Source organism: Pagrus pagrus, assembly GCF_965226575.1.
Source record: "Pagrus pagrus genome assembly, chromosome: 4".
Taxonomy (NCBI): domain Eukaryota; kingdom Metazoa; phylum Chordata; class Actinopteri; order Spariformes; family Sparidae; genus Pagrus; species Pagrus pagrus.
Window position 1 is genome coordinate 9,814,609 of NC_140188.1, and position 25,990 is coordinate 9,840,598.

Genomic DNA, 25,990 nt, shown 5'->3' on the forward strand with positions numbered 1-25,990 from the left:
CTGACATTTGTCGAGCAGCGCGGCAGGTGTTAGACCTCTGTTCCTGTCCTGCGACTTGTGAACCCCGTTCAGAGGCAGAGCTGTGTTTTGAATAGTAATTGGAGCTTTTTGTTTTGGCTTCTTACTCAATAAGTGTCTTGTTAACAAGACTCTAATATGATTTAATAAGATCAGGGACAGGTGACCAAACCCTCAGCGATATTGTACTTGTCATTTCAGTTCCAAAACTCAGTAAACAAGCACCTGGTAAAGAAAAATCATGGTAGTTTAAGTCATGACACAGCAAGTTTTCCTCCAAGAGCATTATGTTTCCACGCGTCTGTGCTTGAGTTTTCTGAGCTGAATATTTCAAACAGGAAGTCACTCTTGTTATGCAAATAACCGTGTGCAGTACCGTTCCAGTGAATATATAACAAAGGTTTCCATTTTTCCCTGTTTTCTTACAAATCTGCATCTCAAAGCGTTGTCTCAGAAAGCTGCCTTCGAGAGCACACAGTGGCAGAGCTGACACCGCGGAGGCAAACAGGATTTCAGGAAGCTCGAGGTGATCTACCGACAGCTACACATCAGAGACGCGTCCTCGGATGTGACTCCCCTCGCAGCTGCCACGTGTGAAGCTAAAGGAGAGACGCGGCGAATATGCTTTTGATCCGATAACAAAGAAGTCAAACATACTAACGTTCATTTAGCGTTTACTGGAAAAACATTAGAATCATAAGAAAACCTCGTTCTTACATGTGCGTTATAGGTCCCTAATACAGTATGAGCTAGAGCAGGTTCAGTACATCAACACTGCAGTGACATAGGCTGGTCTGTTGTTGAAGAGCTGATTCTTATCTGCATTTATTGATCTTAATATTTAGAGCAATTAATATACTTTTCAGTTATATGTCAGCTTGTGATGATTGAAATGTGACATTAAATAATGTTTAAAAGCTTTGAATCTCAAGTGTCATTAGTTAAAGGTGCAATATGTCAGAATTTAAGATGAAAACATTCGAAAATGAACTAAAATTATCAACAGAATGTGAAGAAACAACAGTTTTTTTGTATTGTTATGTTAGCATGCTAACTACCTAGCTGCGAGAGGTGATAATCCAACAGTAAACAACACCAACCCTCCCCTGGTGCGATGAATTCCCAGTCCGGGCACAGTCAGCTAATTTGACCTCTAACTGCACAGCTAGCTGAGCTACCTAGCTAATGACAGCTATTGTACAGTTAGCAGCAGGTCGCAGTTACTCTGGTTATAGGCTGTCCCCTATTTGTTTGAATTCGAGCATGCTAACCAGCTAACCCCGGCCCATCTTGGTCCAAAGCTCTTTTGCTAGTGGTGTAAAAACACTAATGCGTCCACCCTCAATTCCTCAGTTTCTTCAAGTTATGTTACCTTCCACATTTACATGCTCATTGATTTAAACAATTATAATTTGATTAAGGCAATAAAACAAAGGCAGAGCAATGTAAACATTATTATCTTATTATATTAATATAATTATTCTTGTAATTGAAGCAGGCATAATCACAGTAACGTGTGATTATAACTGATGTTTGATTGCGTTATGATTACACGCATGATTGCAGGTTTTGATCAGTGCTCAAGTTGCATGGCTGATTTTCATCCTATCATCTTACATACAGGAAGATCTTAATGATGGTGTGAACTGTTTCTGTCAGACTAAGACTTGCAGGTGCTCTTTTTACATCTCTATTTAAAGAGTGATGCTACACTAATCAGTCGCTGGAGTTCACAAAGCAGGTATCAGGCAGGAAAATACAGCGTTAAGGGTTTCATTTTGTCCTCATTTAGCCAGTTTTCTTCACTAAATGTTTTTAAATATACACGGATAATAGGAATTACTTTTACGGAAATACATACTTTAATTCAGACTATTTTTCACTATCTATTTACTATTGTTTTTTATTATCTATGGTAAAGATCCTTTTATGGCTTCCCAGTTTAATTTTTACATATTTTTGTCGAACAGAGCAGGTTGACAGAAACATTTTTCACTCTATTTACTCTGTCAGGTGAAGTAAATAATTGCCTGCCAACACAGATCTGTCACTGTGTTTGCGATGATGTTGGCAGCGGGGTCTGTGGAGGTGGATTTATCCACCGTAGATGTCACAGACCGACTGGTGAACACGGTGTTGCTAGGGGAGAAACAATCAAATTAAGTGTCCGAACAGGTTTCCTAAAGCCCGCAGAATGGGACTTTGTAATTGCAACATAAATTTCCCATTGCTGCTTTATCCATGTGGTAGCACAGAGTCATGAATGTAATTAGAGGGGGAAAAAAATCCAAAATTTGGAAAGATTTATCAGAATAATGAAAAGTGCTTTGAACCTGAAAATTGGACTATAATGAGAAATTTAGACAATCATGCCGTCATTGTAAGCAATCAAGTAAATTACTTAATCTGACTAATATACAACAGGACATTCACACTCAGTGAATATTATTGAGTCTCAATTGTTACCAGAGTGGGAAAAAAAAACATTTCCCTGCATAGCAGGTACACAGACGTATTATTAGTTACTATGGCAACACAATGTCGACTCTAATTAAACAAAGTTTATCAATCCCAAGAGGCACAGTGGGCCTGCTTGGTTTTACTGCCAGTCCAATTATCAGAACAACGGGAACATTTCACACATTTTGGAAAATGCAGTCATCTGCTTATTTAGTGAGTTTAGTTAGATCATATTGATATTAATTTAATGTCAAGCTGTAAGGATCATTTTAACCTATTGAAAGTATCAGTATTTTTATGGCCTGTCACCTTGAGCTTGTGCTTTTCACAATCGTAACATCTAGCCATAGAAGGTGTTGTATGATTCATGGTTTCAGAGTTTGAAAGCACTGAGAGACAGATTTCAAATAGTGACTTTCCGTCTTTTCATGGAACTTTGTTGACTAAAAGAAAAATATCGAATGGTTTCTGGAGGTGGAGCCAGGCCTCCTCTTTTCTTCTCCTTGCTTTCAGTTTTGGTGTTTAGCCAGGCTTAACAATGTCACACATCTATTTCTGTATTCAATAGACTGAACAGAGATGAAATTATTATTGATCGTGTAACCTAAGCCGTATCCTGGTGAGCAACTGTGTACTTACCAAAATGTTGCGTCATATACATTTTTATGTCGGCCCTCATACCTGTGGAGAGGTCGTGCCCCTCTGTGTAGTGAGGTGTCCGTGGCCGCTGACTTATTTCAGCCTTGGTGTGGCGTCGCTGCTTCTTCCAGTAATCTGAGCACCTGATGGATGGTGACGGTGCTGCTCAAGGAAAGAGCGCAGGGCAACACCATCTTTTACTGTTTCCCCATGCTGTCACATAAAGTGTTCCCGCTTGATCTGCGTCTGCGCCGTCAATGTGACACACACACACACACACACACACACACACACACACACACACACACACACACACACACACACACACACACACACACACACACACACACACACACACACACATCCATTAAAGTCTACACAGCTTTAAAGACACAAATACTCTGCTCTCATGGCTGATACCTGTGCAGGTTTTCTTGTGTTTTATCCCTTGAGATAACATCCATCTTCCTTATCTTCCTTATGTACACACACACACGAACACACACACACACACACAGTCGGATTGCCTCAAATCAGATAGAGTGCACTGTGAACAGATTGGATGAGACGTTGATAAATGTAAGAAGACAAGTGGAAGAGAATCAAAGAAGCATCACCTGAAGAATCTTTGATTTTAGACATGTTGACCTTAATTTAATGAACATAACCTTCATTTCTTTTGGCATTACTGTGACGTAGAAAGCGATGACGACCATTTTACAAAATTGAAGTGAAAAAACTCCCAAAGCACTTTAAAACGATCAACCCTTCATTCCTGCCATCCCTCTTTTCTTCCTCCTCTTCCAGCCTGAACCCATACAGCTACGACGAGAGCTGTGTCTCCAGCAGCGTCGACCACCTCCCCCTGGCTGCTCTCCCCCTCCTCGCCATCGTCTCTCCTCGCTACCAGGATGCCGTGGCGACGGTGATCGCCCGGGCCAACCAAGTTTACCACAGCTTCCTGCAGTCAGAGGACGGGCAGGGATTCACGGGTCAGGTCTGTCTCGCCTTCGTCTGGTTTGGAGAGGAGAGAGGAAAACTCCTTGACTCTAGGAGTTGTCATCATTGAATAATGAGCTGCAGGGTGTTTAATAGAAGTCAATGATTGTCAGAGGAAGTGAAGATTGCTTTTGAGTGGGCTATGTAATCTGTGGGAGCTCAGGTCCTCTGAGGGCTCAAGATCTCTACTGTTTTAGTGGACCACAATTCAATCTCTGATGTAAAAGCGGCAAGTTCAGTCTAATAAGTAAACAAAAAAAACAACAAAAAGTCAAGAAAGGAAATATTTTACACCAATTTTTTCTCATCAAACAAAAAAAATACACCCTCTGAATTCAAGTGTCTCACTTTTATTGAACTAAAATGAGCTTAATTGCCTTGTTAACTCATCGTAAAAACAACACTTGCTTTGAACTCGACACAAACAAAATAAAACCCACCAAAACAATCTTGGTTTGTCTTTTCACAAACATCTGCGGTTTGGTCCAAATAAATCCTCAATTCACAGAGAAGATGTGTAAAGATTCTGGCTCTACGCCAAACTCTCTCACTCCTCTCCTTCTTCATACCTTCCCTGTCCCCGTCTGCTGTGTCTTCTCGCCCGTTCGTAGTCCTGGACAGAGCCGCTGTAAATCGCCTCCATACTGTATCCCCTGTCTTTGAACTATATAAAAGCAGTGTCAAGCAAATGGTTGTTGTTTTCCTGCAGTTCATTCATTTTGTCTATGGGCTGCTGTAGTGCGCGTATGAATGTGGCCTTGATGGCACATAATTGAGAGGCACTGGTAGATCCTGATTAACCAATCAGCAGCAACAAAAGGTACAATTTAATAATCACACACTGGTGATTGCATTAAAGGTAATTACATTAATTATTGATTGGCTTTTGCTATTGTGGATAGATTGGTTGTGATAGGTTGATGCTTCCTGCACTCATTGTATTTATATACTGGTGTACAATGTACATGAGTGTGAAAGTCCACTTATTTCTACAACTTGGTTTGTTCGTTAAGATGGTTGAACTCAGCACTCTGAAGTTTTATCTCTACAGATTGATCTCTGTGTAATTGCCTGTATTACAATCAGCTGTGTGGTCTTTCATTCCCGCACTGCAGATTTCTCATTTCTTGTTGACACAGTAGTAGTCATATGGATCTATACAGGGAACACCACTTGAAGCAATGTCTAATTTGCAGTCGTTGTCCCTGGTTAGGCTTTTGAGGAATAAAACACATGACACCACACTCTAATATAGATATAAAACTTTCCAATTACAATAATATAGAAAAGCTTTGGAGTGTGCAGTGTTCTCACTGCAAAAGTGACACAATTAAGCAGCATTAACGGGAAGAACAGGACAATTCAGTTATTCTAACTTTGGAGTGTTTACATGTTGTTTCAACTGTTGATTTCCTTCCTCAAATGTTTGGTTCTGTCCACAATCTGAAGATTTTCACTTTACTGTCATAAGAGACTAAAGAAACCGGATGATGAGAAGCTGGGATCTGAATATGTTGGGCGTTTTACGACTCAAAACGTTGCTGATTAACTTAATAGTCAACAACTCATTGTTGCAGCTCTAATTCCATCATGGTTAGAAAACCTATTTAAGAAGGCTGAAATTAATGAATTAGTGTTTATATTGAATTAGAAAGACACATTATATGACACTCAGTCAGACGTTAAAAAACAAAAGGTGAGCTTTAATAATGTAAAGCTGAAGTAAAAAAAAGACAAAAAAACGAAGGTAGGCAACAAGACAGACAAAAAACTAAAGAAAATTAAACTCAGAACAAACCGTAAAAGCATGGGGAACAAAACCAGGAACACTGAAAACACATGATGAGCTAACACAGGAAGACAGGAGGAGTAAAACATCTCTGGGGATTAGACGGGAGGGAAGACAAACACACTAAGACAGAGAATAAGGCAAAACATGACACCCAAGGATAAAACAAGGCGCATACAAAAGGAAGAGTTGCTCACGTTTAAACAAATAGAGAAAGCGGGTGAAAAACCTCTGGATTGATACAAAGCAAATCAAAAAACACAAGTATTAACCTTCAAACTTGTCTTTAAACTCATTGTCTTCTTATATACCAACTTTCAAAACCAGTGTGCCATGACAGCTTTATATAGACAGTCTCATTTCTGAATTCCACTCATACACCTCTCCAATTTCCCTCCTGTTAAAGCTTTCACTGACTGAGTGCACCATATGTGAAGGGCGTCTAAATTGCTTATTTTCCGAGCAGGTATGCCTGATGGGGGACTGTGTGGGCGGCGTGCTGTGCTTCGATGCTCTGTGCTTCAGCAACCACCAGAGGCCCGGCAGCCCCAACAACAGCAGCAGGAACAACAGCACCGAGAGCCTGAAGGTAGGAGGACACTGTCACAGCGTATGGAGGGCTGGGAGAGCCGGTGAAAGAACATTTCACTGTTGATGAATTATTAAGCAATCGCTGCAAATGATCAGGATTACATGCCTGTTTTGGACCTTGTTTAAATCAGTGGAGTTAATTATCACATGATCATCAGGGGCAGTGTCCTTGGCACGACTCCTTGTCCTCTCGAGTAAACAAACTGAGACTCTGATGCACGATATTCAAAAAAATTCTTGCACAAAAAATGTTGTAAATAAAAAGTCTCAGTGGAGGTTAATGCTGTGTGAATGGATCACCAGTTGTGGGCAATCTACTCCCGAGCACAACGAAGACTGTTTTCACTGAGGAAGATAAATTCTTAATGTGGACAAAATGATTATTTATTACAGTGTTTTATTGATCTTTCATTGAGTCGCTGCTGGTTTGGAGAACACTGGGGGCTGAACTGCCCTCCTGTAGCAGCTTGTCATTTCATGTCTTTTCTCTCTGCTGAGCGTTGCCTGACCCCACTCTCTGATATGTCTGTTGCTCCCTCCCTCTCCTCCCATTTGCCATTCAAATCCACTCACATCTAATAGATCCACTCTCGCACAGCCACAGTTTTTTTCCTCCCACATTTAAACCGTTCACCTGGGGAAATGCATCACTCCCCTCCGATTATGTGTAATTCCCTGGTGCACCCACTGCTGTCAGTGTATGAGACTTTTACGGTACGTTACACAATCTCCTTTCTCCTCTCAGGATAACTCGGGCCTGCTCGGGGAGTCCAGCCCGGGTCTGAGTTCTAGCAAGAGGCTCAGTAAGAGCAACATCGATATCTCTGCCCCCAACGAAGGGCACGGCCAGGGCGGGCCGCCGCTCAGCCGTAAGCAGAGCGACTCGTACGATGGAGACACCTCGTCCACGGGCCAGCACAGCTTTTTCTCCAGGTGAGGCAGTACGCAAGAACATGCCCACATACAGGGCAATGTTTCAGTATATACTGTGAAACAATAAAGGAGTGTTCATGCTGTCTGTCCATTAAATATCTTTGTGTTTTGGGATTATGTTGCAGGCTATTAAAGGCGATGTTGAAAAGTCAATATGTGGAGTTACGGTTCATGAATCATAGTTATAGTTTACATGCAATTTTGCACCGCTGGGGGGAAAGACATTGATTTTTAGCCGCATAAATTTCCATAAATAGATATTCTTGCTGTTCTTTTTAATCAGTTAACACTTTCTTAATTAATATATCAGCAAGTACTATATCATGATATAAAATTACATGTACCCTTATAGAGGAGTTTAACAACATTGTCCTCCTTCATCCACATATGTAAAACATACAGACACTGTCTTGAGAGCATGAGGCCCACTTCATAAATTATTTTGAAATATGGATTTTTTGTTTTTTTGAGAAATGCTCTATTTTTATGAGTGCAAAGGTGTTTCGATGGTTTTATCTGCGAATGCCTACTTTGGTATTTTAGCTTATTGTGACATAATTTCTTAGATTATTGCAAGATCTTTGCAATCTTGCCAAACTTGTTGCAGGCGAATATTGCTTGAGGTTCGTTTTTCATAGGGTTAACGATCCTACTGTTTTCAGCATACATGTTTTTTGCCTTTTGCTGCCTCTCTTGCCTGTTAATCATTTGATTGTTTGGTTTTATCACGTAGTATTTGCGCTGTATATTACATATATGAATCCAGAAATGTAAAAACAACATGATAATCAGTAATCTTTGATATATAACAACATTTAGTTCACACAAACAATCACGACTTGCACATCAGACATAGAGTCGTGTTAGAAATTCTGTAAAGTTGAATTTGTCTTGAAAGAGATATGATGACCCAGATGTTGCGCGCTGGCTCTCATCCAGCTTTTAGAGGAATGTGTCGCCCTGTTTCGCTCCTGCTCTTTATCAATATTTGCAGCTTGACTGCCCCGCCTGCCTACCTGCCTCTGCTGGGCTATAAATAGCCTGTTTGAGCCTGTGCCAGCCAATCTGTGTGGGAGACCGAGCGCTTGAATTTAGCCGGGTCAGGGTGGCTGGAGGGGGTGCCATGTCGACTCACTTCAGGCGACCAGTGTTCTCTTTCCAGATCACACACTCCACTAGGTTCACACCATCACACTCACAGAGTCGCTTAACGGAGGATCCCATCAGTTTACAGTTATGCCACATTGTGTTCACGGCGGTGCACCTCTCACCTTTCACTTCCTGTTACACACCTGACTATGCCCGAGCCTCGCCGTGTGGAGGGTTACCTCTGCTCCTGGAAGTGCTCTTTCCCCCCTGCACTTCCCACTGGGTATTCCCAAGTCAGCAGGAGGGCTTGTTAAAGCTCCTTTTCTCAGACATCATCCACTCTAGCACAACGGCCTCACAGGTGACTGTATACATCTGCTTTACTCCATTTCAGACGTTTCCGTGTGCACTTTGCTCTGCTGTGGCCCGGAGTGGGAATTGCCTGTGAGATCATGTGCAAATCTAGTTCTGTTATTATGAAAACCAAGGAGAGTGCACACAGTGTAGCAAGCAGTGTGCTGATTTTATAAGGTGTACCATACTTTTTCCTTCACTCTATTCTGGCTTTTTTAGTTACGTGTGTTTTGGCTAATATGACAGATTTTCAAAGAGATCGTAATAAAGAAAACTTATCAACATGAGAGAAAACAAACACCTTAATGGGCACAATTGACAACATCCATTTAGTCTAAAGTGCTCAGAGAAAAAAAAGATGATGTGCATTTAGAGCTACTGAAAGGTTTAGTGCATGCTTAATGCACGAGAAGAAACTTATTTGCAATGCTTTAATTCCAATCATGGGCAAATCTATTCGCTGCTGAAGCTGAGCAGTTTGAGACACGTCATATGCTCATTGCTAATTATGTCTCAAAACATGTCAACCATTCACTCAATAAAACTAATATTTGTCATATTTACTTAACATATTGGTAACAATCTGCAATTCAATGAGAAGTGCTAAAGCTGCAAAAATGGAAATTTTGCTCAGCCTGTCAGCGAACATAACACTTTACTTTCTGCACCAACTGGCAGTGTTTTATGTGAAAAAAGCCCTTCTCAGAGCATGAATTTTTATTGAAATAAATGCAACATATCCACATGGAGTTCAGAGAAGTAGAGAACAGTCAAGTCTTTAAATAACAACTAACTCAGTTTCTGTGAAACATGGTGTTCGGCACAGATATCTGGTAATTTGAGGGGTTACAGATCCAGTCTGAAACATTTTATGTAGACAAATCTTTTTTTTTTAAATAATACATCGTCAAATACTATGGTATGCACCCAGCATACAGTACCGCCCTAATGCTAGCTAGCTAACATTAGTGACGGCAAGGTAGCATGAGCAACTTAACTAGTGTCAGCGACATTAGCCTTAGCCAGCGCTTGTGCATTAGCACTAGCGATGTTAGTGTAAACAATGTAAGCATTAGCTAGTGAGCTTTAGCAACGTTAGCTACAACAAACTGGCAACCAGGGGGCAGATGACTCAACCAACAGTGGTGTTGTGACGTGAATGCAATGGAAAGGGGGCAGATGGAAGGCCACATTCAGTGTCTGAATGTAATCAATATTAATAAATATTGTAGCCCTTGAGGCTAACGTTAGCTAGCATAATACTGTTAACAGAAACGTACAATCTCACCTCCAGTTCTTGCTGAAAAATAGAAAACCCGTCTTGGCACATTGAACCTACTGCTTTTGTTTAGTTTTTTCTCAGTACGACGCCTGACTCGTACTAACAAGTTGTTGCACAACACTAATCTCCATTTTGTTTAAGTCTGCTTACCCATGAGATCATATAAGAGCCCAGCTTCAGTCTGCAGCGCCATGAAGCCAGAATGTTGAAGCCACGGCATTGGTGCTGCACGGCGGTGTTCGCTGTTAATTTATTGAGCGTGTCCAAATTGCACCAAATTCAAAACCGCACTTCCTTCCATCCTCAATAACAAATGTCCCAGGTACGAAGTAGATCAGATAAACAGTTCTCGAGACAGACATACAGACGGAGAGTCCTTGCTTTATAGATAAGTAGCTCACTCTCTCTTCAGCCACACATATACTATTACAGGGAGTACTTTTGTGCCGTTTGGAAGAAGTCACTAATTATAAGGATATTTTGCAGCAGTTATAAATTAAGGCAGACAAACAGACAGACTGATGTGTTTGGAAGCAGTGAAGGGGTGGACACTACAAAAGAGAGGACAAAAAACAAAATGGAAGCGGAAGGCAATCAGAGCACTATTGATTTGGCTTTTAAGATGTCTGGAGACTGTCGGCTAATCCTTTCTCCCCAAGCAGGACTTAATGGGGAAATGTTGGCTCGCTAGAGAGCAGAGCGAGCTCGTCCGTCAGCAGAAGGTTGTGGCTGAGACCGGCTCGGCTGTTCAAACAGCTGCGAGCGTGATGCAGGCCGAGAGAAGAGCTGCTCAGAATGAGTCATAAAGGCCCGGCGCTGACAACGACCCCAGAATGTTAAAACGAGCCAACTCGTGGATCAGGACAAAGCAGAAGCATCACTGACTCATCTGTGCCAAGACCGAGACATTTGCCTTCCCTGTTTCAGCATGAACATTATTGACATTTAATCTTTGAATATTAAAACTATCATTGTATACCCATCCTGTTGATCTTAGCAGCCACTCTTTGTCATCAAGTAAAACATCCTATATTATCAATGCTGACCCCATTTTTGTATTTATTACATACCTAAAGTCACATTTACCGGCTTTTACTTGTTCTCATTGTGTATGGTGAACAAAGTGATATCTGCAGCCTAATCAGAGTTTCAGTTATTGATATAAATGCTTTAATGTGGAGCCCTCCAGACTTTCTGTTGATGGGGGGAAAAAAATGATGAATATTTAATACTTTGTTGGATTTTCTATTCCCACTCTTGTCACTTTAATAATTTAACTTTATTTCATTCCCCAGTCATTTGATGTTTTTTGATCCATTATATCCCTCTTGTTGTTGTTGTTTTTGTTTCTTATCTAAGCTTGTTAAGAAAAGTGCTGTGCCAATAATTTAATATCATAAAGTTTATTATACAAATACCCAATCATCACACTGTTATTGCTGAATAAGTCACATTCACAAGATCCACACATGCCTGCCTTGGCCATCTTGATAATGTGAAGCCAGTAAATTAGCATTGTGAAGTTTGCTGTTTGGGTGCTTGCTCTTACAGTTGTTCCCTATCTGCAAAGGACCACAAATTTGGACTGATTTGATTGGCCCATTTTGTCCTTTGTCCTTTGTCTTTTCCCCAGTTTGATGAAGGAGAGTGTGGAGGTGCGTGGCGGCAGCAGCACCAGTCTGGTGTTGAACCCCGGTCGATTCGACTTCGAGGTGTCGGACTGCTTCCTGCTGGGCTGTCCGCTGGGCCTCGTGCTGGCCATGAGACGCACTGTGCTGCCTGCCGTCCAGGGTACGAATCAGACTTTTGCCAAACATGTCAGAGAATTAAATTGCACATGCACACACAGATAACAGCTATTTTTGAACTGCACTTGACTGTATGAAAGGTGTTTAATTGAAATGTGACAGCAATATGACATAGCTGGATCGTCTCATCATTTTCATCTTTTAAATTGAATTTCCCCAAGGAATAATGACTTCTTCTTCATTTTCTTCTTCTTCTTCTTCTTCTTCTTTTTCTACTCCTTCTTCTTCTTTCTTGTTTTTCTTCTCCTCAGAACAAGCTTTAACTCATAAAAACAGGGACCAAACACAATCACCTGTATTTTCTGAATTCTATTTCTGGTGTTTCCAAATGGCCATGTAATATTGTTCACACCACACTTCACACTAAAATCCTGTACCTAATGGCTTTTCCTGTCCATTTTGGTTTTTTTGACCCTCAGTGAGCCAGCTCCATCCGGCCTGCTCTCAGATTTTCAACCTGTTTTACCCCTCGGACCCTTCAGCCTCGAGACTGGAGCCACTGCTGCAGCCTCTCTTCCACAAGTTGCCGCCGTTTGCTGTGCCACGCTACCAGCGGTACCCTCTGGGAGATGGACGCTCAATGCTTATAGGTAGGATGGGTGAATCCATCCTTGAAATCAGTTTGCCAACGTGGGGAGACACGAGAGCAGCTCCTCCTGAATATTTCATTGGTTCATCTATTTTCTGGTGTAATTGTAATGCCACATTAATAACCTTTTGGATTTTGCATTTCAAAGCTGGCATGAAACCTTTGAGGAATCCTGTGAGCGGGACTTGATTAGAGCAGCAGGGAGACTCAGTGACAAAGTAATGTGAATTTCCACAGGTGCACTTGTGCACAGAGCCTCGATCCCATCTGTGTGAGCCGGCCCTGCAGAGGCATAGCTAAATCCTGCCCCCAAAGCCTCAAGTTTGAAGTAATTATACTTCATCTTCTCATGGTGCAGGAACTTTAGCCTGCCACCCCCCTCTAAGGATCAGGCACAGTATGTGAGATATTAGTCTGCTAGATGTGGCACAGTACTGCTGTAATCCCCCTGGAGGGCCTGGTTGTAGAGAGCGAGTCCTTAATGAGCCACTGATTTATTTGAAGCATGTTTTAGCCCACTTTTGGGACAGAGAGACTCACTCTAAACAGCAGCCATGACACTTTGCTTGGCTTCCTTGCTCTTGTATCCGCTAACTCACTGAGAGAAAGTAGGACTGGTCGCTTGAGTTCGGGTTTCAGCCTGCGAGCATGAACCCACATCAGAAGACGTTGTGGTTTGCTGCAAGGTTTTTTAACATTTAAAACCCTTTTAGTCATTATTAAATAATCAGAAATATGTATAACTTTTGAGAAATGTGTTAAATGTGCCATCTTGGTGATATAGTGACAGTGACACTCTTTACTAGGTCGGACATAGCAGTTTTGTCAGATCCCTAAACCAAATATTAATCCAAAGACTTAAAAATTATCATTTTTTAAGGGACATACCTTGAGGACAACCATATTGTACCACATATAACAGGTTGACACAGTTTTGTCTTTTGCACAAAGTAAATAAAATCTGTAAAAAACAAAAAACAACCTCAGTAGTCATCAGAACAGCTACAGTTAGTACCTCCCTAAATTCAAGACCCGCTCGGACCAGTCTACAGGAGTCTGTAACGATAGCTGGAGAGGTGCCAGTTCACCTCCTGAGCACTGCCAAGGTGCCCTTGGGCAGGGCACTGAACCCCTAACGGCTCCTGGCGCCTCATACGGGGCAGTCCTCTGCTCTGACACCTCTCCATACATTAATGCATGTACAGTATAGGCCCTGTCTGTATGTGTGTGTGTATTTTGGGGTTGTGTTTCTTCTTCTTCTTCTTCTTCTCATTCTCTTCCTCCTCCTCCTCCTTCTTCTCCTCCTTCTCCTTCTTCTTCCTCCCCTTCTTCTTCTTTTTAAATGTAAGCCGCAGCTTAATGTATCCTGTTTCTAATGTACTGTATGTCTCTGCACTGTCACACATTATAAAATCAACTCTCTATCTGAAATTGATGAGAAAATGTATTTGACAGTTCACTGTAAGATGAGGGCCGAGTGGTCGCAGCGGTCTTTGATCAAGGCTTGAACGTCAGCACAAGTTTTTAAAATCCATCGGTGGTGGCTTTTTAGAGAACAGAAGATACTCTCAACACTGTGCCAGCGCTCCCTCACTGCCAAATATTAAGCGAGCATTGTGGCATTTTCTATAAAGGTCCTGTCATGTTTGAATGAAGCCGTTCCAGAACATTTAGCCATTGGTGGTAGAGACAGATGAAGCCAGTAATGTTATGTATTCAACGTCAGAGAGGAGCTTCTCTAACTGACTCACCCTAAATCACTGTGCCTTCATCTCGTGTTCAATAAATCGGTTTCCATCATCTTCCTGTTTAAACACCAAACGCATGAGTGATCCTCGTGTATCCCTCATATTGTACACACGGCGGTACATAACGGAGTGTTTTTACCCATGTAAACTGGATGCCCAAGCTGTGATTTATTAACTTAATCATGTGCAGCCAGTCACAAAGCGTGATGCTAGTAGTGCTGATAAAGGTGATGGAGTGTAAAAGCAGACACAAGACGCAGGCTTGCAGCAGTACGGGTTTTAATTACGGGTTTGCATCTCTGCTCCGTTGACCGAGCTCGGATGCTGTCACGTTTGGTGTTAATTTAAAAAAAACGTAGACAGGTGCACACGCAGGCAGACATACGGATGCGCAGAAGTAACAGCGGCACACATCGCCCATTTCCTGCTCTGTAATGTGGTAATTAGTTGTTATGCAGGAGTGAAGAGCCAATCAAATCAGGCTCCTGTGGGTATGACACTGACATCAACACCCGTCAACAGTGGAGGCTTTATTATGATGAATGCTGCTAATATAGAGAGAATGAGCCCTCTTCCTATTGATTTCCAGCTATGCTCCAGTGGGAAATATGATCATCCAGGACAGCAAATGCACATGGAATTATAGTCATTTTTATAAGCATTGATCACATGGCTGTAATGGTGTTTTAATGTTAGGTTGTGGTGCGTCTCTGTGGCGAGGACTGGAGGGTGTTGTAGTTAAAAGTCTCTTTCCGTTCCTTTTCGTTACAAAGACGTTTCAAGGCCACAGTGCAATCATCCTCCCTTACCTTATGAATTCTCTGCTCGTCCTTCCTCTTACCACTGTCATCACTCTCCCCTGCCTCGTGCTTGAATCATAATCTTTCTGTTTCTGGTCATATAATGGGGCTGAACTTTAGCTTTTAATGCTTTTTCCCTCTCCGTGTCCGTCCTTCCTACCATCCCATGCAGTGTTTTGATCCTCTGCTCTCTCTGCTTCTTCCCCAGCACATCTCTGAGAAATTTCATGCATGTTTCACAAAATGCTTCAGTCAGGGGCTCTTTCTCTCCGTCAGAATAATCTCCCCCTTCCTCTCTGCCTCGCTCTGCTTATTGTGCTGTGAAAGAAAGTCAGAGCCGTGCTAATGTTCCCAAGGCTGAAAGAGAGTAGGGCTCCTCTGAGCGCTGTGGGGCACATTAGTGATAACAGATTGCAGTGTGTGACCTCAGAGCAGGTAAACAAATCACTGCAAACAGTGCACAGTATCTATAGTTAGAAACGGTGACATTCACTAGTCATCATAGCGGTGCATGAGAGTGGCATTTCATTTGCCTTCTGTTGTGGATATCAATTATTTCACTGTTTCCAACCTGTTAGTTTTAGAAATCCTGCCCAATCTTGTAAAAAAAAATCTATCCAGATATTTCACAACCCCAAAAGTGAAAGTAAAGTAAAAGTAAAAGTGAAAAGATTTGACCGCTGCACCTCACAACAAATATTTTCTGTTAATTTAAATGACGACCAATGCACGGACAAATCAATGAATATGAGACCCAAGTTAATTTTGTTAGTTAGTTGTCAATCAGTGCTTGAGCACCGTCAGATATTATTTAAAAAGGCTACAGCATTCGCCCCCTAATAGCATTTAATGATTGAAATTGCTGTAAAAAGAGGATGGTAATTAAGGCTCCAGTGGCAAACTACGTTTTAAAATCTCTCAGTGATTCAGACTCTCAGAGAACAGAACAGTCTTTTCACTTTTAACTCACCACTCTACAGTAAATAAAGCCATATAGATGACATATTTTTAACCTAATTTCAATTATTTTAATTAGCCTAAACGTTCATATTTTCTCATCTAACAAGATCTCTGATCCTTCAAAAGAAGACCCATTTCAGAGAAAACCGTCCACTCTAGCATCTCTGATACGAACATCTCTGATACGAACATCTGTCAGCTTCCATCATCTGCATCATCCTGATGTGGCGGGGTCTTTGCCCTGACAGTGGGTATGTATGCAGTAGCCACACATGATTCTCCCTCATGTCTAAGAGGCCGGCTGTTAATCTGTATTCTGCTGCCGTAGCCAATCCTTCACAAACTAAACACGAGGCAACATGAGGCTGCATCTGACTGCTTATTAACACCCATTCCAGCAGACAGATAGAGAGAGGGTGTTAATCTGTCAATAACCGGCTGCAACATGAAACAAAATGGACAATTCTGGGCGAGAATTTGACACAGGGTACAAAAAATTTAAATGCAGTGGAGATTACGTCCGTCTAATGTTTAGTGTGAGTGGAAGTCATGTAAACAGAGGATCGTGTCAGAGGGAAAGGTTAAGAGAATAATTTCTTTCAAGAGATGCAGCGAGATTCCTCTTTCCCAGAAAAGACACAACGTGTTCTGCGTAACATTTGCAGGCGTGCGGCACACTCACTCTCATTTTTATCTAAGCTCCCCTCAGCCATGGTGCTCCGGCTCTCGGTTCATACCAGATATCCACCTCATCACATCAGTAAGACATCCTACTGGATTGGTGCATGTTACAGTAAATGGGAGCTTGTAGATGACATGACACAGGTCACCTCACATTAAATCTTGTTTGTGACATGCATACAAATACAGTCTATAGATCACATCCCATTCAATAGTGTAAGTTGTCACTGAGGTTGAGCCATATCTTGTCTCATAATGGATCCACATCAACATGAAAGGCTCGGTAATGGGATAATGAGCACTCTTTAGAGTCTGCTTGAAAAAACATTCTGAGTTTCATAATGCAGGTAGGAGAGGAAAAACAGCGTGGGAGTGCTCATAAAGAAAGAGACCGGCCTGCTGTGTTGTTCAGCTTCCTGTTGTTATGAAATCCTGTTTGCCGGAAGTTGAATTACATTCAGTGCGAGTCTCCTTTTGTCCTCAAGATGTATTGTGGTCTTTACGATAAATGTGATATTGGACCGAGCTGGTAGACACGCGCTTCTCCCACGATTAAATTATTGATGAAATGCTTCTTCCAGGCTCTGCGTCTTCGGGAATAACAAGTAGATCCATGATGTCTGGTGAAGCCAGGTCTCCAGGGAACTCTTTTTCCTATTATGCAGTATTACCTCTCTAACTATGAAAGATCTGCGTGGAGACGTGCCAGTGGGAGAGAAGAAGCCAACCTGATAAAATTATTCTGCTTGTCAGCAGGAGCCGAGAGCAAGAAGCCTCTGTCATTGTGCTCACACTTTCTTGTCTTTGGTTTTCTTTGATAAACCGCAAGCAAGCAAGTCAATACACAGCAAGAGGCTTTTTTTATTAGGCAAAATAACAGCATTGATTTAAAGATTGAGGCCAGTCGGTTGTTGTGTGATCAAAGCATTTCCTTTCCTCTCCCCTCTCTGTTTGTCCTTGCCTTCTCTCTCTTCCTCCCCCCCTCTCCTCAACCTCCCTTAGCGGAAAGTATCCAAGGCAATACAGACGTGTTTCTGGAAGGTGATCAAACTTCCGGAGGCCCAGCTTCGCAGCCATCCTCGGAGACGAAGACCGAAGGAGGCGGAGGAGGAGGAGGAGGAGGAGGAGGAGAAGAGGGGGGTCGCAGGGCCAGTGTGACCAGTGTGGAAAGTGAAACGTCGGTTTGCTCCATGAGCCAGCTGGGAAACACCATCGCTAATAGTGAGTGGGAGTTAAGCTACACTGTCCTGTCACATGTAGTCAATTATTTCCTGTAGATGAATTCAGGTTCATGAGGTTTCACAGATTTTTTTCACAGAAGTATTCCTTAATATGCGTGTGTGTTTCCAGTTTCCAGCAGCTGGTGGGGCTCCAAGAGGCTGGATTATGCTTTGTACTGCCCTGACGTGCTGACGGCCTTCCCAACGGTGGCTCTGCCTCACCTTTTTCACGCCTCCTACTGGGAGTCTACTGATGTTGCAGCTTTTGTTCTCCGGCAGGTGGGCCAGCCTTATTGACAGCTTATCTTTTTCTCCAGCAACTTTTTACAGATCTTGCAAAATGTCCAGCCCAAAGTAAATTCAAAGCTGTTGTTGAACCGTTTGGAGTACAGGAATGGTTTTGGGCTCTTTTGAAAGCTGATTTCTTTTATTCGAGCTGTCCAAAGCTCTGTAAGTGCTTCTGGCATTGGTCTGTAGGAGTTTGAATAAGCTGAATTATTTATTTCTTTTTTCTTTTTGATGCAAAAATAACCCTACAGATGACCTATAACTGCCCCTATTAGAAACACAATGAATCCACATCATGTAGTCTTACATGGTCCAAGTTAAAATTAGATAACAATATCACTGAAAATGAACACTGAACAACAGGAAATATTCAGGTGCCAAAAAGCAATTTTATGACCTCAAAGTACCCCTGCTTGAGAGTTACAGGGGCAAAAACCCATTATTGTTGTTTATTTCCTGATTAGCGCTAACTTTGTGCATATAAAATATTCAAATACTAGTGCTAAGGTGGAAAAACAGCCAATTCAAAGAGCAAAATGCATAAACCTACATAGACTTGCATCATCTGGGGGCTGGTGTGTAAGTGGCTCAGGAGAGAAGAGATGGAACAGAGAGTGGGTCACTAGTCTACATGATGACTCATTGGCTGTTGCAGGCTTTAGGACAGGCGTAGAAACTCATATCTGCTCAAATGAGCTGTCAATCAAGCAGCTGCTATCTCACGGTCTAGCAGCTGTAGAGGGATAATGGCACTGCTGTAAAATGAGAGATGTATGGCAGGAAAAGCATTTAAATCTAGGCACTTGCCTATTTGCTTAGCGTCTGTATTGTTTGGCAAACAAGCTGGACAGCCTGCGGGCAGCTTAACAAGTTAGGAGGAGTATTGTCTGAATATTTTAATTGGCCTACTCTGCCCTTTTTTTTTCTCACGGTAATTACAGTGTTAGTGCATAATTAGTATAACTTATTTCCAGCAGCAACTACCATCATCTAAAGGCTTTTCAGATTAAATCTTCACAACAAGACAAAATAAAAAAACGTTTGCAGGGAAAAGTTTGCTGGCTGGTAGCTCAAAAGACTGAACATCAGTAAGCACGTTGCTTCGGGAGTAGATGTAACAACTTAACAGAAAAATATGGTACATCTGCAGTTTCTTGTTAACACCATGAGTTCGCATGCATAGCCTGTCCTCTTTGATGTAAAAAATGTACTCTGCTTCAAATCCAAGGCCTCAGGCTTTGTTTGCCTCCGTGTTGTTATAACCAAATGAGAGCAGCAGGATGCCGCTTGCTGTCACTGCATGATCCGCTCAGCTCTTTGTAACATGTACGTTAAAATGTTTCAGACTGTGTAATGTTGTATAACATAACAAAACCACCGACAAGAAGGCTGTAGGAGGTGGAAAGTGGAGGCACTGGACAGAGGCGTTAAGTTGGAAATAGTCTTTTCATGTGGTTTAGTTTTAGAAACTTGTCTTGGCATTTCTTGCAGGGTAGATGCCAGATTTACCAGGTCCTACACTGGTCTTGACATAAGAAAGTATATATAGGAGACAACAAAACAAGCTTATGAACAAAGACAGAAGAAAGTCATGATATAAAAATAGCATGTGAAGTGACAGAATAAAAGTTTCTTGTGCGAATATAAAAATAATTCAAAGAATAATCGGTGAACGGCAATATGTTGGGGTTTTAAAAAAGAGTGTCCTAGGATTGAACCTTGGGGAACTCCACATGCCCCTCTAATTATTTCTGTAACATAACCCAAAAACAATGCAATGAGACAGCTGATGCCATGAATCGCCAACCCAAACCCAAGGCAACCCAAACAACTTTGGACTGAGACTCAACAGTCACATATAGTTGAAAGAGTGGTCAGATAGTTGATTGTTGAGTCTCATTCCAACGCTGTGTTCGTCCGACTGTCTGCATTTGTGTTCAATTCAGCCTGTGACTGAACCAAGCACTCACCAGATACTCGGGTTATTTCCGTCCAGCTTCTCCTCGTTCTTGAAGAAAAAGTACATTTCCCCTCCAGTAAGCAGTCAACAAAGACAAAGAGAGACAAATTACAGTACACCTTACAGTGGAGGGTGTCAGAATCTCTGTGGGTTGTCTCTGCAGAAAGGTTGAGAGTGAAGATAAATCCACTTTCTACTCCGGCAAAGTTTAAAAAATAAAGTCTCAGCTCTTTCCCGCAGCGGAGGAGAATCCAGTGTGCCTGCTGCGTTTATTTCCCCAGAGGCCCCAGTGCTGCCCACCTTTAAAGTAAAACAGTGTGAAATTGCGTCATTCTTTTTTGTTTATTCAGTTTCTTCTTTCATGAAAAATCAATGAATGAAGATTTCTTTTATGATTTCAATTTCTTCCCCAAAACTTCATAGTGCACCTTTAGATATGTAGGACTTCAACAGATTTTCCCAGTAAAAATAGATAAAGGAAACTCTAGTTTTAAATGCTGCATCCTCAGTGACTTTTCAGGTTGTTCTCCTAGTTTAAGGTAATGAAATGTGACTGTGTAATGTTTTATTCTCTCTTCTCTTTTGCCATTTCTTTGAACCAAACACCATTTCTTGTAGAACAGCTGTTGCCATTTAATGGTGTCTTCTTGCTGCACAAAAGAAAGATGCTGCTTCGCTGTTTCAAGGGCTCCTGCTGCACAGATGACACCCTGAATATCTTATAACCACAAGCCTGGCAGCCAGCCAGCGATGTCGTCAATACTCCTTTATGACGTGTAACAGGGGACGAAGAGAAATAAAGATAATAAAAAATGAACAATTAACCATGACTATGACGAGAGGTCGTTTCAAGACATCTTATATTATGTTGAGAATATATATTGAGTCATGACACGTGGATCTGCAGCTCAGAATGCACTACATGATATAAAGCCTTACTTTTACCTTGTTTTAGTCTTCATGATGATGGTCAAGATTCTGGAGATTTCTGCAAAATTAAGTGAAGGTCGCTATCACCAACCAGCACTTTATCTTGCACGAGGATGTTTATGATTCATCTCACACCTCACAGTTGAGCCTCAGACAAGTGGGAGTCCTTTCATCAAGCGTGTTTGATTTTATGACTGAAATCTTAACAAAGCTGTGCAGGATTCTTCAGTTTCTGCTGGTTTATAAAAAAGGGCACGACTTTAATGTGCATGATTCAGAAAATAAATGTATGCTGCCAACTCCTTTACGGTCGGTTAGGATTTTAAAGGTCTGCAAATGTGTTCTCAGCTAAAGTGACTCTTCGGTCATTTCCATATCTCTATCATCAACTTTCTGAAGTCACAATTACCCGAGTGTATAGTCTCATCGTGCCAACTCTGCATATATTTTAAGCACAAAGTGGGAATTAAACCGTGAGCCCTGGCTGCCTGAGCTGTCCCTGAATATGTCCTCGACAATGATTGTATTCAGGTGTGTCTGTGATAAAGACAAGGATCTTCACTGAATCCCTAGACAGCAACAATTAGCAGGACAAAAAATTAATGAAGAAACAAGACAAGTGTCATCGCGTCATGTCCTATTAGAAGCCACTGAAAACACAGTCTTTGAACTTGATCATTAGAAAGCAGAGCGGCGGGAGAAGAAAAACAGAACGATTTTTTTTTTTTTCACCGCTGCCACTGTCTGCCGCACATGTCTTCTTTGTCAGGAAACGTGAGTGGAATAAGGAGAGCGTGCCGGAAAAAAAGAAGAAGTGCTATCGATGCCATTAGGAAGCTAATAAAGCTGAAGATCCTTATTTTGGTTCAGCGGTTTCTCAGCTCCACTTAATGCCGCGTCATATTAAAGAGTTAAAGCCAAATTATTGCTCACAGTGCAAGTTCAGCATGTGAGAGAATGTTTGTCTTTGTCTGATCCGTTAGGAACGATATGCACGACCTCTTTCAAGTAGTGACTGGTAATTTTCTTTGAGTACTCCAAATCACCCCTCAGCCTGTAATCTGTGTCAGTGCTGCTTTTGTCGCGAATGCTTTCCATTAAAATTGTGATTTATGATCGCTAAACATAACAGCAGATTTCACCTCCAGGCTTTAGGCGATTCCTTACTATTATTATTGTCCATTCTTTACTGCTCAGATAAGCAAGTCATTACTTGTAGACAAACCTGCTCTGTCTGTTTAAAGGGGCACTATGTTGTTCTGCAGAAGACATTTACAATATTAATGAGGTAATAATAAATATTTATCTTTTCCATAACTGAATAAACAAGCTGTTCTCAGAGGATAATAAGGTCCACAGTACACTGTTTGAAGCTAGAAAGGTGGCAGGGTCCGCCAAATATATATATAGTAGTAAGTTATAATATATAAGGTCAGTTTGTTTATTCTGTTTATTTAGTTTTGAAAACGACAAGAGTTGTTTATTTAGTTTGTTCAGGCATAAAATATCATCATTGTCATTTTTTTTTCTGATTAAAATTTCCTCCTCAAAACTACAGAGTGCACCTTTAACGTAAGAATGGATTTCTTGTGTGTGAAAATTCCCGCTCTAATACGTGCATGTGTTTATCGGCAGCTCATGCGATGCGACTGTTTGAAGACCCAGGAAGCACACAACCAGGACTCGGCTCCGTTCTCTCCCTCCAGCCCGCGAGAAAAATGGCTCAGAAGGAGGACACACGTCAAACTAAGGGTAATAAATTATTCGGTGCTTTACTTTGTATAAATATACTTTTGCCCCAGTTTGCTCCTGCCGGCGAAATCGCCGGCACAAGTGTGATTTTACGTCTCCTCAATTAACATTTAGGAGCTCATTTTCAAACTTTATGTGAACAAATTCATGAATATTTTAACACAGCACTCCGGCTCAGACGCAATATATTATACAAGCTGGAATATCGTCTCCAGAAATACAACCGCCCACACAGCAGAGATTGTTCTTCTGTCACAATGGCCTTGCATTCATTCAGACTAAAAATACATTTATCTCTAACTGCTGAGGTTGTAGTGCTTAAGCGCTGTGACCTGAATTTCTTAAAATACTCCCACACTTTCACCTTGAAGCACTGAAGCAGGTAGACACACAATTACTTGATGCTTCTGAGCTCTGCCGTGTGGAACAATCAAGGTCACATTGCTGTTTCGTGCTCCTTTTATCTGCCATTTTCTAAAGACAAGAGTTTAGTGACTGCTTGCCTTTATTGAAGCCATAAATAGAGCAGTGCAACCAGAGTACCATGGAAACATATCTATATTTCAGTCTACGAAGGTATCCTGCTTTCAGTGTAATCCTGTTCGTGCCCTCACCTCGGCAACGTGATGTGTTTTTGATGTAAGCGCTTAAAGAAAAGTAGCTCTGGAAAAGTTAGGGAGATTTAGTCGAGATTGAATCGGGGCACAGCCAGCTCATCTGCTGCAGGATGGTGCTATTCACAGAGAGCTGGCTTCTATTTCTAATCTGCCTCTGCTGTGGTAAGAGGTCTTTGTCACAGCTGGAGCAGGACCACTAGTGTGGCTGTTGTTTCTTGTACATGCTGCTCTTTTCGCAGCCGGGGGTCTGACTCTCCAACTCATCTCTTCCACACGTCGCCTGTGAGTGGATGGCGATACTACGCATGTTGCTTTCCTGTTTTCACATTTGACCGCACAGAGTGCCCAGTGAACTGTGTCGGGGGAAATATAACTACATATCGAACACTGTCAAGCCTCCTCAAGTCACACAGTAGCTGTGATGATTTATGTGCCGAGTGTGCCGGTGTGCATATACGTTCCGCTCACTCTGCTTGTTCGCCACATCACCGGATCAGTAAATAAGACCTCACACTGGCAAACAATTCATTGTTGACAAAACAAAACAGCTGGAGATGTTGAACTTCCTTGTTAGGTGTCACAGCTTTTAAATCAGTTTTCATTAGCTGATGTGTTCGAACAGTAAAAGACAACCGCGACATGGATCCCATTAGCACTTCACAGTATTCGTTATGTGCAGATGGTCCATTATTTTTTGCTGAGTGCTGTCGATGAACAGCACTTTATTTTCAAGTAAACAAAATGCCATGCCAGCCTCTGCCTCTTCATGAAATCATTGCGATAAACAAAGATGGGGTTGACAAGTTACATTACTGTTTTGTATACTCATGAAGTCCTGTATTTTATATTCTTTTAAAAAGTTAACATTTTATCAGCGCTTCACAAGTATAAATCCTGTGTGGAGGAAGTGTTATCTTTTATCAACAGCAGGGTGTTGAAAAAGAGCAAAATTCCCCAGCTTAAACTAAAGGTTACAGAAATGGCAGAGAACCTGGAAGGAGAATTAAACTTTCTGTCATGGAGGACCACAACACAGTATAAGAAATATGCTATTAAACTGCAACCATTTCAGTAAGTAGAGATTTAGGGATTAGTGTTTCTCTGCTCGCTCACTAGGAGGTACTCACTGAATGGCGCAATAAGGAGAAAATAACAAGTCAAGGAAGCTTAAAATAACTTAACTCTCTTTTCTGGAAGGTCCCGCATTGCGTGCTACACATCAAAGCAGGGAAAACTTCACCCTTGCTGTGCTGAATGTCTGAAGGGCTAACGACACCAGTAGTGATTTCAGTGCATCATCACTGTGGTTTAGGCGTGCATAGAAGTAAATACATAGTCAATAGTGCGTCCAATAGTTTATATCTTATCATTCCATGTGCTGCCCCCCGTTCTCTTACAGTTAGTTATGTGTGATTTTGAAGGGGTCTTTAAACCTTTTTTTAACTGAACACTGCAGTGTGAAGAAGCAGAAACGAGATACAAATGCAGCATTCACATATTATTCACCTTTAAGATGATGTGATGAACTTGCTAGCGAACAGATGCCTATATACAATCGCGATTCCCAAAAAGTTGCGATGCTGTTTAAAACATAAATTAAACAGATTGTGGTAATGTGCTAATCCTTGTTCATTTTGACGTATGCTCAATTGAAAACAGGTAAACAGGTTGACTTGTAGCAGTTGATACTGTTACCATTGGGTATGAAAGGGGCATCCTCGAAGGGCTCAGTTGCAAAAAACATAAATAAAAGGCCCTCTCTAGAGCCAGTGTTTGGTTTGTCTGTGTTGGGCTACCGTAGAAACATGGTGGTGCAACATGGTGGACTGTGTGGATGAGGACCAAACCCCTCTGTAGATATAAAAGGCTCATTCTAAGTTAACAGAAACATAATTATTATAATCATTTCTGCCAAGCTATCCTTCTAAATCTTTCACCTTCATTGTGTTATAAAACCTCTTGTCGTGTCTTTTTCAGAGCTTTGTACTTCATCTCATGCTCGTCATCAGTATAAGCTAAGATTTGTTTAAGAACATCACAGAAGCAGCACTAAAAAGTAAAAACCTTAACTCGAGTATGACTGAACTGTGTTTTATGCTCCTTGTTACGTTGTAGAACGTCACCGGCAACCACAGGGTTAACGATGTCATTGCCACCGAGGATGGACCTCAAACTCTGGTGGGTCGCTTCATGTACGGCCCCTTGGACATGGTCACTCTGACTGGAGAAAAGGTGAAGAGCTGCAACATGATTGATTACTGCAGATATACATGTGTGTTTTCCAGTCTTAACATGAATCTCTGCCCGTTGACCCGCTCTGCTCCTCTCAGGTGGACATCTTGCTAATGACACAACCTCAGTCTGGCCGCTGGGTGCACTTTGACACAGAGGTGACCAACAGCAGCGGCAGGGTCGCGTATACCATACCCAAGAGCAAGAAGCTCGGCCTGGGAGTCTATCCGATTAAAATGGTGGTCAAGTAA

General features: G+C 41.7%; 1 protein-coding gene across 3 annotated transcripts in view; it reads left to right on the top strand.

Annotated features, from left to right (window-relative positions):
* pitpnm3 (PITPNM family member 3) overlaps window positions 1–25,990 on the top strand; it is an 89,085-nt gene that overhangs the window by 56,619 nt on the left and 6,476 nt on the right. For all 3 annotated transcript variants that reach the window (XM_084350278.1, XM_084350279.1, XM_084350280.1), the window contains 10 exons: window positions 3,925–4,114; window positions 6,372–6,494; window positions 7,242–7,429; window positions 11,788–11,945; window positions 12,382–12,552; window positions 17,743–17,961; window positions 18,091–18,239; window positions 22,774–22,890; window positions 25,623–25,739; window positions 25,838–25,986. In XM_084350278.1, coding sequence (XP_084206404.1) covers window positions 3,925–4,114; window positions 6,372–6,494; window positions 7,242–7,429; window positions 11,788–11,945; window positions 12,382–12,552; window positions 17,743–17,961; window positions 18,091–18,239; window positions 22,774–22,890; window positions 25,623–25,739; window positions 25,838–25,986 — 1,581 coding nt within the window. The remainder of the gene's footprint in view (window positions 1–3,924; window positions 4,115–6,371; window positions 6,495–7,241; window positions 7,430–11,787; window positions 11,946–12,381; window positions 12,553–17,742; window positions 17,962–18,090; window positions 18,240–22,773; window positions 22,891–25,622; window positions 25,740–25,837; window positions 25,987–25,990) is intronic.